We start from the raw sequence: 14,830 nt of genomic DNA, 5'->3' as shown, positions 1-14,830 counted from the left end.
GACCAAGACCCGCGACGAGTCCGTGACCTACGAGGTTTTCTGTGGGTTCATTAAAGACGCTGTCCACTGCCAGAAGAGGAGTATGAGGCAGACACAGGACTCCCGCTCTTCCGACCGATCTCGCCGCGCGCCGACTAAGACTGCTCCGACTACCGCCAAGACTCCGAACAAGACCGGCTCGACCCTATCACCTCGCGTGATGCTGGCAGAGCCTTGACCGACGATGAGAAAAGGGTCCATTGGGATAATGGCACCTGCTTTATTTGTGGAAAAACAGGGCACCTCTCTCGCGAGTGTCCCGACCGCACCCATGCTGTCTCCCGTGTCGCCTCCGTCCCTGTCCCTGCCAACGACTCTGATCAAGATTCGGAAACGAATAGGACCATCACAAGACTCCTTGATGGTCCCTAAGGTGTCACAGACAGCGAGTAGGTCTAGCAAGTCATTCACTCTGCCAAGTCAAGTCCAAGTGGATGGTGTGAGCCTACCTGCCCGCTCCCTCTGTGATACCGGAGCCGAAACCCGTTTGCTGGTTAGCCCAACCTTCGCCCAGTCCGCCGCCCAAAGACTCGGAGCCCAGATTAAGGAGCTCCCGAGTCGGATTCCCCTCCAAGACTTCCGTGGAAAGCCAGCCGGCTATATCCAGAAACAGCTGGTCGCCACTTTCGTCATCGATGGCCGTTCGTTCGCAAACGAGACATTTGATATAGCTGAGTGTGGCCATGATATCTTTATCGGTCTTTTCTGGATGCGGGAGAAGCGCCTCCTGCTTGACTGCGCCGCCCGACAGATCATCTGGCCAGATGATCTTCCTGCCCTCGCCAAGTTCTCCCCGACGATCCAGCTCTCTCGTCAAGCCCCGCTCTCGGGTCGGATCGACCCTAAGATCCAGGCCGACGCTGAGAGGCGGAACCGCCTGCTCGAGAAAGAGGAGAAACGCTACCGGATCCTCCACAAGAACTGGGGCCGCTCTGATCAAACTCCTCCGGCCTCTGTCCCGACCCCGTTACCGACTCCGTCTCCGTCGTTTCAGTCCAAGTCTCCGTCTGCCAAGAAGTCTGTCCGTTTTCAGCTCACGACCGCCCCTGCTACCGACTTCGTCTCCGTCGCCTCGATCCAAGCCTCCGAAGATCAAGCCCTGATTAACGCCCTGGTCTGCCAAGTAGAGTCTCACGAGAGATTCGAACAGTGGAACGAACTCGAACCGTTGATGCCCGGGATCCAGTCCAGCTCGAGCCAAGCTCCGGCCTTGACCAGACCGTCCCTAGTGCTCGAACCGTTGCTAAAGTCTCCCGGATCAAAAGACCTACCAGGGACAAAGCATTCCGTTCCTCAGGAGAAGACCCTGAGCATGTTGCTTGTGTCCGTAGTCGTCTACCGCCCCAGCTCACCCATCTAGAGGATTCTTCTCGAAGAAAGAGGCCCACACCCTACCTTCGAGCCGACCCGGTCACGATGTAGTCCTAGAGCTTGAGAAGCCTCTTTCGCCGACAGGACCCCATCGTACCGCACGCCCGTTAAGTATCTGCCTCTAGAGAAAGAGACTGTCGATCACCTCCGGAGATAGACTTCATCGAGCCCGATCCGAGTCCGCACGCCGCTTCTGTCCTCTTCGCTCGAAACCGAACACGACCGCCCGCCGCTTCTGCATCGACTACCGTTGGATGAACGATCATCTTAAAAGTCGCATCACGCCCGCTCCGTCCCTCGAAGGTACTGCTTTGGTTGCCGTGAAGCTCAACGCTTCACGAAGATCGATGTGATCCAGGCCTTCCACCGTCTCCGCATGGACCCTGACTCCGAGTATTTGACCGCCTTTCGCACCCGTTTCGGAACTTTCCGCTGGAAAGTCCTCCCGTTCGGTCTGAAGGTAGGTCCCGCCTGGTTCCAGCAGTTTATCAACGCGCAGCTTCACGATCTCCTCGACCGGTGCGCCAGCGCCTACGCAGATGACGTCCTGATCTACTCGGATAAAGAAGAAGACCACTGGAAAGACTGTCAAGAAGTGATCTGGCGACTCCATCAGGCAAACCTCCAGGGAGACATCAAGAAGTCTAGATTTAACGTGACCAAGGTTGACTACCTCGGCGTTCTGCTTGAAGCCGGTGTGGGCCTTAGTGTCGACCCTCGGAAAGTTCGATCGATACAAGACTGGAAGTTTGAGGACCTCCGAGACCGCACCGCGATCCGATCATTCGTTGGCCTATGCAACTTCATCCGTGTTTTCTGCTACCACGCCTCTGGAGTGGCAGAACCCTTGAACCGGTTGCTTAAGAAGGATGTTGCCTTTGTGATGGGCCCGGAGCAACGCGAAGCATTTGATCAACTCAAGCGCCTGGCTATCGAAGCCCCGGTCCTCGCCTTCTTTAGACCAGAACTGCCGACCCGACTGGAGACCGATGCCTCCCGGAATGCCACAGCTGGTGTTCTATGGCAGGAACAGCCTGATCAGACCTGGAAGCCCGTTGGATTCTTCTCTAAGACCATGACCCCGGCCGAGCGAGCCTACCCAATCCAAGATCGAGAGCTCCTCGCCGTCGTACAGAGTCTAGAGCACTTCTACCCAGAGCTCTTAGGCCAGAAGTTCGATGTGATCACCGATCACGAAGCCTTAGTCCATTTCTCTACGAAGCGCCTGCTCTCGGTACGACAGATCAGATGGTCCGACTTTCTCGCCCAGTTCGACATCCGTTTCCTCTACCGCCCCGGTCGACTGAACGTAGTCGCCGATGCCCTCTCCAGGAAGACAGCGGAGCTCCCTACCGTAAAGGCCCGGGAAGCCGAGGAACGCACGGTGACCCTGATCCTCCGGAAAGGCTAGGCTTCGCGACCGACTCTCTAGACCCTACGGCCGCCGGCAACCTGCCCCTCAGAACTTTAGTCCCGAACCTAAGCCTACTAGACCATTAGTTCTGAGGGCCACGAGTGCCCTACAGACCCCAGAAGACCGAGGGATACAGCAGACGCCCGATCAAGACCGCCCAGAACTAGACCCGAACTCGGTCCCGAAGGGAGCCGAACTCGTTTCGTTGATCCGCCAAGAGAACCTCCTCCAAGACCTCGGTACCCATGGAACACACCTGGTCGTACCAGCCCAGACCTCAGACAAGCAGACGTTTCTTCAGACCGCGCTCATTCGCGAAGCCCACGAACCCCAGATCTTCGCTCACGCCGGACAGAACAAGGTGATCAAGCTGCTCCAACGAGACTTCTACTGGCCAAGGATGAAGGAGGATATCCGTCGTTATATTCGGAACTGCCACGACTGCCGCCGCAACAAAACCCCTCGAGACAAGACCCCTGGACTGCTCCATCCACTGCCCGTACCGACCTCTGTTTGGGAGCACGTCGAATGTGACGGGAAGGATATGCCGAAAGACCGTTACGGATATGACTATGTTTGGACCTTCGTCTGCAAGCTAAGCCGGATTATCGCCACGCTCCCAGGAAAGAAAAACGATACGGCAGAAGTCTTAGCTAGCCGCTACTTCCGCTACCTCTATCGTTTCTTCGGTATGCCCTCGTATGGATTTCTGACAACGCTGGACAGTTTATTTCTGCCTTCCTCGCAGAGATTAACCGGCTCACGGGAACGAAGCATCGTCATGGAAGCTCCCTACACCCTCAGACCCAAGGGGGTGTAGAAGTCACAAATCAATACCTAGATCAAAAGCTACGATTCTACGTGACGAAGCATCAAGATAACTGGAGTTCCCTGCTGCCCGCCCTCGACTTCGCCCATAACTCGTCTTGGCACTCTTCCATCGACATGGCACCGTTAAAAGTAGCCCTAGGCCGAGATATCCGGAACCCCCTGTCACTGCCCCCGACTGACAAGACCGCTGCCACCGGACCCGCCGCCAGAGCTAGGGAACTTGTGCAGACCGCCCAGGAAACCCAGGAAGACGCCAGGAATGCTGCCACCGCCGCTCAAGAACGTCAGAAGGAACAGGCTAATAGGAAACGACGACCAACCGACTTTGCCATCGGTGACCGAGTTTTTCTCAGCAGGAAAGGCTTCGCCACGAACGCTCCGACTACTCGGCTAGATAACCAATGGTCAGGTCCGTTCGTAATCCTGGAAGAACGCGGTCATAGCTACGTACTGCAGCTGCCCGAGTCGTACAAAATGAAGAACCTATTCCACGCCGACCGTCTTCGAAAAGCAGCCGATAACCCCTTGCCCCAGCAGATCCAGTCACCTCCGCCACCCGAGGAGATCAACGGAGAACCCGAGTGGGAGGTTGATCAAGTCCAGCAGTCTCGAGTAACCGGTAGAGTCGACGACTGGAATACCAGGTCTTATGGAAGGGATGTGACCCTGATGAGACCTGGTACCCGGCTAGGAATTTCCGTAACGCACCAATGGCATTGAAGATTTTCCACGATGAACATCCGGACGCAGCAGGCCCACCCGTCAACCTGCAATACTGGATCGAATGTGCTGCAGCGGAGGAGGGCTGCGAGGAACGAGACGATGACGACACAGCAGAAAGCCGTGAAACCAAGAACCCGCCGCCACGACTGACTACCTTGATACGCATATCAAGGCCTTAGACGGGGGCAGTGTCACGACCCTGGGCGCCAGCGTAGAGCCGCCAGCGCAGAACCTCACCAGTGTCACGTGCCCAAGCAGCATCACGTGCCCACGCGCGACCTCGTGTCTATATAAGGCCCGCTCGGTCGTGTAGTCTAGTCTTCCTTTCTTGCTCCTTAGCTTTGAGTCTTTGTTCATAGTGCCAATACATCTTTATAGCCGTCAAGGCTCGTATGTGCCTGGCCGTAACACTAAGCATGCGCGAAACATGGCAGGAAGAGACCAAAAGAATCGTCAAACTAGCGAGTTCCAGTGCGAGAGCGCTTTTATGGAGGGTCAAGGATCGTGTTCTGTTGATAAGTTAGACAGTGAGGGCAGAGCACTTTTAGCAAGGGCGATGGAGATGATTCTTGAGGAGACGAACAAGCCGGAGGAGTCGCCAGGTACCTAATTCTCTTTTCCCATCTCAGAGACCTCTCTCCTGTTCCTTCACTTCCCGCCTGAAAATCCTGCCTTTCTTGATGCTCACGACCGACGGCCCTGACGAGGTCGAGATCAGGGACGACCAGGAGAGCTGACCTTTTGCTCGTGTCTTTGACCTTCTTTGTTTGGTTCATCTCCACCAGAGAGCTCCTGGTGTCGTCACGACCACGTTCATTTTGACAGCAGTTGCCCTCTGCGCAGGCCCATGGCGTTCCGACGTCCCTTGTCAATGCGAGCTTAGACGCATGCAAGCCATATTGCATGAACCAGGTTGTATGCACTGCTGGTGATGTAGATCTACTGGATGGCCTCATAACAGGAGGCCAACCGCATTGACCCGTTGAAGACGTGCCGTTCCGCCCACCCTAATCTGTCCAGGCCGCTTCTATGTGGAGGAAGCTCACCCGCCTCATATATGTAAATCATCATGTCAACTATAGCCCAGTCTCAAGGCAATGATGGTGTAACCTTACTATGCATAAAGCACCCATCACCATCTCACTCTAGGTATGTCTGCCCGTTTGCAAAGCGACTAGACAACGTCCTGTGGCTCTCTTCACTAAACGTTACTCTTCAAGTACCAACATTCGCTGTTATGACTTAACATTATATAAGGTACGCCTTGTTCCGGGCAAACCCAGTGCTCATATTCTCATTTTCTTTAATTCCGAAATCCGCTCTCCACCGTCCAAGGTTGCCACATGTCGACATGCAAGACGAGATTGCCATCAGGAGGTCACCGAGGCCGGTGTAGTGTTTGCCGTGACCACGATCTTCCTGGCGCCGTACCTGTACTGGATGATCAGAGTCAAGCCACGAGAAGCTTCGCGTAGGCGAACTTGGGCGTTGATCTCCACGGCCTGTCTCTTGGGTATCGGACTGGTATTCGCCGCTTTGTTCGGCAGTGCGAGAAATGGACACCTACCAAACGTCCTTGCCTACCCCTTCTTCACAGCCTGGAAAGGGGTCACCATGTTATGCGTCGACATCATTGAGGTACTTCCCATTCAAGCCCATCTAACTACCTCACCGATATACTCATGGTTTACAGCTTATTCAAGTTGTCGATCCCTTGATTTACGCCTATTTTTGCAGCGCCGTTGAGCCTGACCCCTCCAAGGCGAGAATCATCATTTTTGGACTAGCCTTAGTCTTTCACCTTCCCTTTATTGGGGCGACTGTCTGGCAGTCCAGGCTATCCGGCGTCGAATATTGGTGGGCTGCTCCAATGGTGTCTCACTTGGTTACCGTTATTATGGTTATGGCGATATGGAGGAAGACACAGTCTTTCCGTCGTTTTGACCGGCACTCTAACCAGCTTCAGCCAGAGCAGCCGACGTCAAACCAGGGATGCCGTGGCTTGGAGCAGTGAGCGGATTAGTGTTCCTAGCATCATCTGTGCTCCTGATATGTTCTGTGACTGGTTGGGTGAGACACCAGTTTGGAGGTCAGTGTGGACTTTGTCTGGCGATTTTAGTTGTGCCAGCAGTACCTCTAGACAGTATGATGAGAGCACCAGAGGAAACGGGTAGACAGAGAGGTGCAGCTGTCTGTGGTGACAGCCCCCGGTGCTGAACGGTCGACGGAGCACCTTGTACTATCCTGAGGGCTGTTACGCGCTAGAAGAAATCACACCTCCGAGCAGGAAACGGGGAATGCTATCATATAAAGAAGAGAGTCTATTCCCGGGTATTTTATGAGTTCTTCAGAGATCAATCAATTGAACCACTGGCCCCCGCTCCTCACTCTCTGTTTCGTTGCGTGTGTGCACCTTACAAGGGCACTGAATCAGACAGACGATAATTACATCACTTTATGCCCTCCATCTACGGCCACTTCCTTAGATTTAAGCGTCCCAAGTTTGGGCCACACGCACATACTGCATTCAGGTCGTGCAAAAGCTCCAAGTAATCCAAGTTGGAAGCGCGACGCAAGTGTGCCTTCGAAGCATAAATGAAGCCCTGCTTTCCACGTCAATCATGATCTTTAGTTCGATCTTTACTTCAGTTACTCTCCTCGAACGAAATACCCACGATAGTTCACGCAAACATCCACCAGTCGTTTGAAAGACATATCCTTAAAGACTTCATCGGACTCGCAGAAGGGCTCGCTAAGGATAACCGGCTCGTCTCGCCCTAATATGCACGCTGTAGACAGTGTCCAGACGTCCAGATATGCTTAGATTACCTCCGCAAGTGAAGTATCAATCAAATTCCAAATTCGGGGGGGCGACGAGCTCGCCGTGAGCGACTACAGTTCTGATGGCAGTGAAAGCGGCGAGCCGAGCATGAAGTGGCGGCTGTTCCACCGTACGACACCTAGGGAAAGGCAATGGCAATCACTCATCACGCTTATGGTGGAGGGTGCAAGAAAGCAACAGTCAACCTCAGACAGGGATCTAGCGAGGAGCCTCGATTCAATTTTCTGCATGCTCAAGTCACATGCGACCCCGGAAAACCCGGGCAGTTCTATCGCCACGAACGACTCGCCGCAGTATGCTCATGACCGAGTTGACCGACTCACTTAGACTTGGACTCGTGTTGGAAAGGCAGCAGGGGCACTCACACCCGACGCCGTTTTGGATCATCGATACGCCTCGCATGATTCGGTGACCCGAGGGCAATTCCCGACAAGTCTCGCATGAAGGCGAGCGGTATGCAAATGCCAGCTTGTGGAACCAGCGTTTCTTAGAGGATATCTGGACTACTACCATCATAAGGGCTGGTGAAGATATAACAATTCAACACTCCTCCACGGCTGGTTGCTTGCTCCTCCGGATTTTGTGAATCCGCTGTCGCTTATGCCCTTGCCCATGGCTTTGCCATATTCTTTCAGGCGCTCGACATTCTGTACTCACACCCCATATATCCCGCCATGGTCTCTCCGCTCGCATTTCCTGGTGTGTCGTGATGAGTCCGAAGGAGAAGACTGAGAAAGGCTGATAGTAATTCTAACAGGCTTGCAGAGAGGGAGGTCAAGTTCCATCTCAACCTGTTTGCCTTGTCCGTTCTCGACTGTACCGCTGGCCTCTACTCGATGGCAAGTATCGGATACAGTGACTCGAAAAACGAGCCCAGTAGGAGGACGATTCTCCTTGTCATCGCCCCAAAATGAAGAGTAATCACTCTCTTCAAGATCGCTAGGTGCAAACGAGGGCTGTATATTTTGTGTAGGTGACACTTCAATCTCGTCTTGTGGATATTTGTCACGGCAGTTTGTGCTGTTGAATTGGCTTTCGGTATCCGAGAATTCTGAGGTGGGCGAGGTAGGACAAAGAAGCATATCGAGAGCACGAAGATGACCAGTTTGTCCACAGGCAATCGATTCAGTGGAACTCATGTTCCCCTGCATAGTCGAGGTAGTGTCAGTCGACATGGCGGGAAGGAGGGCTTCGTTGGCTTTCGGAGAGTTGCAAGAAAATGGGAGATATGGAAACTGGGACAAAGGGGTGGTGCCTACCTCCTTCACTATCTAAACGAGTATGAGACGGGCTGCCTTGGCCGGGACGAGCTCCAGCGAATCATCCGAGAATCCCAAGGCGCAGCTTTGGCCATCTCATTGCACATATCGTCGGGTGGGATCATGCGCCTTCCTCCACTTCCGGGCTGTGGTCCGTTGTTGCTTCGCTGACGCCTGCCGGCCACCCCTGAGATGGTTTATGCGTCTTTGACCAGGTTCAGCTTCTGCATCTATGCGCCGATCACATCCGCTAATGCTGCAAAATTACGAGTAGCCAAATTCTCTGTAGGCACAGGGGCGAACCGAATCGTGCAGACTAGTCCGCAGCCTCCCTGCGACGGGGTTCAGGAGGAACGCCAGGCAGGACTTGTCCGTTAATTTCTCTTCCCTCGTCGTTGACCCAATGTATGACAATGTACATGTGCATGCCTGGGAAGTGTCGGGGTGGCGAAGCTTGCAGAGGAGGGAGCCTCGCGACAGGGAGGGCTGCCCACGTCGGCATCAACTTCGGAAGAAGACGGCGACCTTCGAGACCTACATTTGCATCTAACGAGGTAGCAATACTTCTCAATATATGAAAATTAGCCGGAAGTCCAAAGGAGCGGCTCTAGAGAGCCGTCAGGGACACCCTTAGGGTGGGAAAACGAGACATCGCGATATTTACACTCCGCTTGCTAGATGCCACCATAGACTGCTGGTTTGTATGATTACCTGTCCGGCTTTCACGTCGTGTTTCCCAGCTCTGCTACCAACTACGTCTTCCATTCATTCCTTGACTCAACGCTCGACTTCTAGGTCGTGAGTATCTTGCGGCACTTACGGCTTACACGCGCTACTAAGAGCACATGCGAGAGCTCGTGGTAGCGAATCTAAACGAGACAATGTCACAACCTCGGCGTCCTCTTTTCGACTCCTACGCAAGTGCGAAAGGCTCTCCGGCTCAGCAAAACCCCAACCTACACGCCGAAGCCACGACAGCCGCTCCAAAGCCCGAGCGCCAGGACGATAGTAAGAACGGTTTCGTGATATGTCATGGCGGCAGCGAACATTTACTGACGTGAATGGTATAGGGGAATCAGGCAACGCCGCGGACGAGTTGAACAATGCGACTCAGCACAAGCCCCAGATGGCACAAATCGAAGAGGCCATGAAATCTCAATCCGAGGGCCTCCGTCAGACATCCAGTCGCTTACCCAGCACGCATACGGAGGTCCCTACCGTCGCCTTCCAAACAATTGTCTTTGGTATCATGCGGCAACTTTTCAAAGAGATTGAAGAGAATTCGGAGAGAGCACGCGTATTTGCGCAAGCGTGCTCATCAACACTATCACCTCGAGATCTCCAGACGATTGCACAATTCCAAGGACAGCTTGGATCCTCAGACACACTCGGAGGAGACCCTCCATACCCTGTGGCCGAGAACATGGAGATTTCTCGTCGGTATATCCTCTATGAGGGCGGCTGTTTTGATCGCGAGGGGACGGAGAACGCATTTGTAAGTTCTCCCAGAAGCAACCCTGATTGGGAACTAACCAAGTAGCGACAGCTTTTAAAGCCGTTGAGAATATAGCGAAGGAAATGAACCTTGTAAAACTGAAGAGATATGCGAGTGAAAGCTTGAGAGAAATGGACGAAGATGCCACAGCGAGAAGAGCATGTAATAATATAAACTCGTCTTCTAACACTGGCTACTGCTACCTTGCGCCGTAGCTACATTGCTGTACGCCGTCGCAGTAGAGAACACTACAAAATAGATCATTGACATTAAAGTTGGAGGTCGCCTCTCTATGACCTCGTTTTGCGGAATTCGCGAGGAATCCTGAACCACTAAGCATTCCGCGCCAGACAATGTCACACTCTCCATTGTCCTCGATCGGCTGGGGTGGACAGTCAGCGAGGCGCATGAGGACGTGCGCATGAGGACGTGTAGTTATTTGAGACGCCGAAATGCATATCCAACCGTCACCTGTCCAAATATCCGTGAAGGCTGCAAGGGCTGCGCCATGATTTGCATGCGTCTCGAGTGATTGGAGCCGCTGGAGCAATTCTTCCAGCTCTTCCCCCCAACTCTCTATAACTTGTTAATTTCGCATTTCTCGTTCTCTTACGCTCACAGATATTCTACTTGGAGACGCTTATTTTTACAATCCTTTCCTCGTTCATTAGTCAAGGAGAGCGGCCCCAAACAAGCTTGCAAGCCAAATGTCCCTCGCGGTAAGTGACATCAACCCAGGTGATACCGTAGACTGGAAAGGCCTTAACTAACAGCAGAGTCCTTTCTCTTTCTCTGCTCTAGCGCGAGAACAAATTAGCCCGAATTCGAGACAACCAGAGGAGATCACGCGCCCGACGGAGAGTATGTCCAGGACCTCAAACGGCGACTCAGAGAATACGAGACTCAGGGCATCGAGGCCTCGACCGAGGTCCAGATGGCCGCGAGAAGAGTAGCCGAGGAGAACAAGCAGCTCCAGGAGCTCTTCAACAGGCATGGCATTAGCGACGACCAAATAACCCGTTTCTTGCAGTCGGGCACCTTGCCACTTGATTCCAACCAAGGCCAACCCTTTCACGCCGACGACCCTAGTGCCGCTGTCCAGTCGCTACAACGGCTCCTGATGCCGCGACAACTGGCCAGTCTAGATGAAGACTTCTCCCTATATTTGTCGGGACAGTCGATTCCGAACCCCTCCACCACCGAGGGGTCGACGACAAGTTCGTCCGTCTGGGAGCCGTCGCAGCTCGTAACGTCCTCGTACGGCTATCAACATCACATGGGCGTGGCTACTGCAGTCATGGCATCGGCTGTTCATTCTCCGTATCCACCGACAACCCCATTGAGTCGCGCGAGCACCACGCGACAAGGCTGCGTCTATGGCGGGCAACCGTCCCCGTCGATGCACGACAGTCCCGGCCAAGCCATGGTAACAACACAGCCTACGTCTACTGGCGGCCGTACGGTAATGCACTTGCATTATTCTGTGCCGACTTATCCAAACGCAGTGGTACCGCATTATGATTCCCTAGGGAGCACCTGCTGACACGCGTTGACGAGGGCCTGCAGGGGCGTATCGCCGATTCCATTGGTTGTTTTAAATATATATTGAAGATTGGCACTGTTGGCCATGCCCTTACCGATTCACTAAAGCCTTTTGATATCCTTCTGTCTGTGGACCAGGGCAGCCCCGTTAGGGACCTGGAAAAGATTCCTGGCCTCTGTAGCAGTAACGCATCAGGACTTCCTGAGTAAGGAAAGCTACCCCTTTATGCGTGGGCACAGCCAACTATGCACGGTAGAGCCCCATACTCAGGAGGTCTCCAGAACTCCCTAAGGCCTCCTGTATAAATAGCCCCTTCAGACTGCCCCTTTAGAGATAGAACATGCATCTTGAATCTAGCTGTGGTGACCCCCTTATTCCGATGTGTATTGACACAACATTTCACCAACACCGTCATATAAGAGTAGAACAGACTTCCTGATTCCTGTCGAGCTTCATTGTAGCCCCTGATGTGAGCTCCAGCAAATCATCTCGTGAGTCACAGCAATGCGACTCTAGCCGTCTAGTGGCATGTATCTGCCCGGTTTACTCATGCGCCTTCCTCCTCTGTCGGAACTGTGATCTACTAGTGCTTGGCTGATGCCTGCAAGCCGCCCCTAAGAGAATGCCTAGCAATTGGCCTTACTCTTGGCCACCCTTCCATCAGATAATGCTCATCCTTGGCTGGAACACCGTCAGATTCTGCATCTATGCGCCGGTCATCCGACTCATCCCTCTCTAACGTCATCAGCAAGCCAACTACCAAGCAAGAGTAGGGACAGACTTCCAAAGTGATTAGGTGGTCTTAGGTCAGACTAGCCCACAGGATCCCCGTAGTGAGGGTCAGGGGGTGGACCTGAGGCAGGTTCACCCCCTGATCTCTACTCCCTCAGCTTAGTCCGAAGCAGGGCAATACATATTGAAGTAACGGAAAGTGGCGAGGCTTGCAGGAGGCTGCCTGCGTGGCAAGGGCGGGATGCTCACGTCGGGATTAACAGCTTCAAGGAGCGGGTCAAGTTGGTGAACAGGTGGTTGCACGACGTGATGGTCACATTGCGTCTCCAATCTGCAAGGCATGGTCGGTCGCATCTCGGAGAGTTCGTAGGAAGGGAAGGTCGGCCCCAGGGTCGTGCCCGGGAAGCCGGTATGACCAGAGGGCGGTCTGAGGGCGGTCTCGACTCGGCTAGAGTCGGCGTAGCTACCCGCTCCGTGGTGTCGTTGGCTGGGATATTTAACGCCGGGGAGAAGGGGGTGTAGGGGGAAAGTTTGCAATGGAGGGGGCGTGGGAGAGGTGCAAGACGATGAGGCCGGATTCTGGCCACTTGATGCACCTCATATTGCCTTGTTGCTCTGGTCTGTAGCATCAGCCAGATATACTGTATCCTGCACGGCTGAATGAAAGAGACGTGCAAAGAGGCTGGGGAAGGCGAAATTGACAGGGAAGGATGGGTGCGACGGGAACCGCGATGCCCATATCGGCACAACGGAGTAGTAGTAATGAGACATGCGATGCATCTGGGACAAGAACTGGGCGTAATGGTTGGAGTTGTTGGTTACCTCAATCATCCAGCCAGCCTGACGACCGTGACGCGCGCTGCAATACAACCGTGGTTCTCTCCAAGTCAGGGAAGCTTTACCTCGCCAGCTCTGTTCTCATCCACTCGCCATCGATCACAGGCTTCATTTCCCGCCTCCATTATTTCCAAATTTCACTCTACTATGTGCTCTATTTTTTGAGCAAAATATGACAACATGGCACGACCAGGACGGCGACAACAAACCGACGGAAGAAAGCCAAATCGGACGCGGAGCAAATATTCTCGAATTAGGGCTCCCGGGAAGACTACAGGCACCTCTAGATGTGCTGATGGTCTATTCGACGAGGACATGGACGTTCAAGACGGACTTCCGCCTTGCCATGGTCGAAGTTGCATCCTCTGCACTCGCCAACGCATCGATCACCTGGAAAGATATGCTCGATGACTACTCAGAACCATATTCAGGCCACTCTGAGATCATGGCACATGTTTTCAAGGTTGAGATCGAGTCTAAGCACTACGCTTTGAAGGTGGTAAGTAGTGGTGAGCTGGCAGCTCGAGAGGTTAATTATGCCTTAGTTTATGCCGTACGATATTTCGTATGACTACCACCAACTTTACACTGCGGGTATCCGCTGCACTGAAGAAGAGTTGGAATGGCATGTTATGCCCTCCTCAGAATGCCGCGCATACGGTCGAATCAAGCAGGCGCAAGACAGGCGATTACTGCCGCATCAAGTTGCAGTTCCATGCCACGGCTATATCCGCTTGGAGGAAAAAGACATCCGAAAACTGGAGGATGAGTGGAACCTTGATTTCAGTGTTGAACAGGACAACGCCCTAAAAACACAAACCGTCCGATCTATGCCATTGTTGAAGATCTTGCAAGTGCAGGTTCGGGGTCAGTGTCAAAAGCTTGCCGCGCAACCTACGAGATCTGCGATCTTTACACTCGATGGGGATATTTGTCCGTGATATAAAGGAAGATAACTATAGAGATGGGAAGCTTGTTGATTTCGGAACTGCTTGGACTGAACCGCACGTTATATTGAACCGCTACGATAGGTATATGCATTTTGATGCGGTGGAGGAGAGGGTGGGGGATTTGGCGATGTTTGATGATATTGTTACGGCCAGGCACATACGAGAGCCTTGACGGCTATAAAGATGTATTGGCACTATGAACGAAGACTCAAAGCTAAGGAGCAAGAAAGGAAGACTAGACTACACGACCGAGCGGGCCTTATATAGACACGAGGTCGCGCGTGGGCACGTGATGCTGCTTGGGCACGTGACACTGGTGAGGTTCTGCTACGGCAGGCTATAGGGTCACTGTTGCAAACCCCAAAAAGTCACCGCGCGAGAGTCAAAATGGGTTAGTGTCGAGAAGAAGGTCCGAACGAGGAACGAGTGACGAAAGTTCTCTTGCCCTGCGACCCCTGCCCCCTCCCCTTCGATCGAGTTTTCCCGTGCCTTGAGGAACGAAGTGAGGTACGAACGTAGTGCCTTGAGGAACGTTAGTGACGAAGGTTCTTCTGGTTCCTCCCCGGGGAGAAAGAAAAAAAAAAAGCCGCCATCAATTTCCCCCCCCCTAAATGCCGCCCTCTGATTCGTCGGCTGCCGTCCTCTAATTCGTCGGCTTGCTCTCTTCAGATTGGTTTAAAATACAACCTCACCGCCCTCGTCGCCGCCCCTTTTGCCCTCTTTCCTTGAAGCCCGTCTTCTTCCTGGCCCTTTCTTTCAAGCTCGCCCCGGAATACGCCCTTTCCTCTTTGCCC

General features: G+C 53.4%; 3 protein-coding genes across 3 annotated transcripts; all 3 read left to right on the top strand.

Annotated features, from left to right (window-relative positions):
- Nucleotides 1-310: 310 nt before the first annotated feature.
- HRG_06112 (reverse transcriptase (RNA-dependent DNA polymerase) domain-containing protein) lies at nucleotides 311-2,821 on the top strand (the record flags this gene model as incomplete). The annotated part of the gene is made up of 5 exons (XM_044864583.1): nucleotides 311-428; nucleotides 633-737; nucleotides 804-1,362; nucleotides 1,568-1,683; nucleotides 1,737-2,821. The coding sequence occupies 5 exons, from the start codon at nucleotides 311-313 to the stop codon at nucleotides 2,819-2,821; spliced, it is 1,983 nt and encodes a 660-aa protein (XP_044721115.1).
- A 7,860-nt stretch (nucleotides 2,822-10,681) lies between these two features.
- On the top strand, nucleotides 10,682-11,572 carry HRG_06111 (uncharacterized protein; the record flags this gene model as incomplete). The annotated part of the gene is made up of 4 exons (XM_044864582.1): nucleotides 10,682-10,693; nucleotides 10,792-11,353; nucleotides 11,413-11,436; nucleotides 11,541-11,572. The coding sequence occupies 4 exons, from the start codon at nucleotides 10,682-10,684 to the stop codon at nucleotides 11,570-11,572; spliced, it is 630 nt and encodes a 209-aa protein (XP_044721114.1).
- Nucleotides 11,573-13,258: 1,686 nt separating this feature from the next.
- On the top strand, nucleotides 13,259-14,027 carry HRG_06110 (kinetochore sim4 complex subunit FTA2 domain-containing protein; the record flags this gene model as incomplete). Its single annotated transcript, XM_044864581.1, has 2 exons — nucleotides 13,259-13,585; nucleotides 13,632-14,027. The coding sequence occupies 2 exons, from the start codon at nucleotides 13,259-13,261 to the stop codon at nucleotides 14,025-14,027; spliced, it is 723 nt and encodes a 240-aa protein (XP_044721113.1).
- Between the last annotated feature and the right edge of the window lie 803 nt (nucleotides 14,028-14,830).

This window comes from Hirsutella rhossiliensis (genome assembly GCF_020360975.1).
Source record: "Hirsutella rhossiliensis strain HR02 chromosome Unknown scaffold00005, whole genome shotgun sequence".
NCBI classification, from domain to species: Eukaryota; Fungi; Ascomycota; class Sordariomycetes; order Hypocreales; family Ophiocordycipitaceae; genus Hirsutella; species Hirsutella rhossiliensis.
Note: the sequence above shows the minus strand (reverse complement) of the source record. Positions and strands in the feature narration are given on the sequence as shown.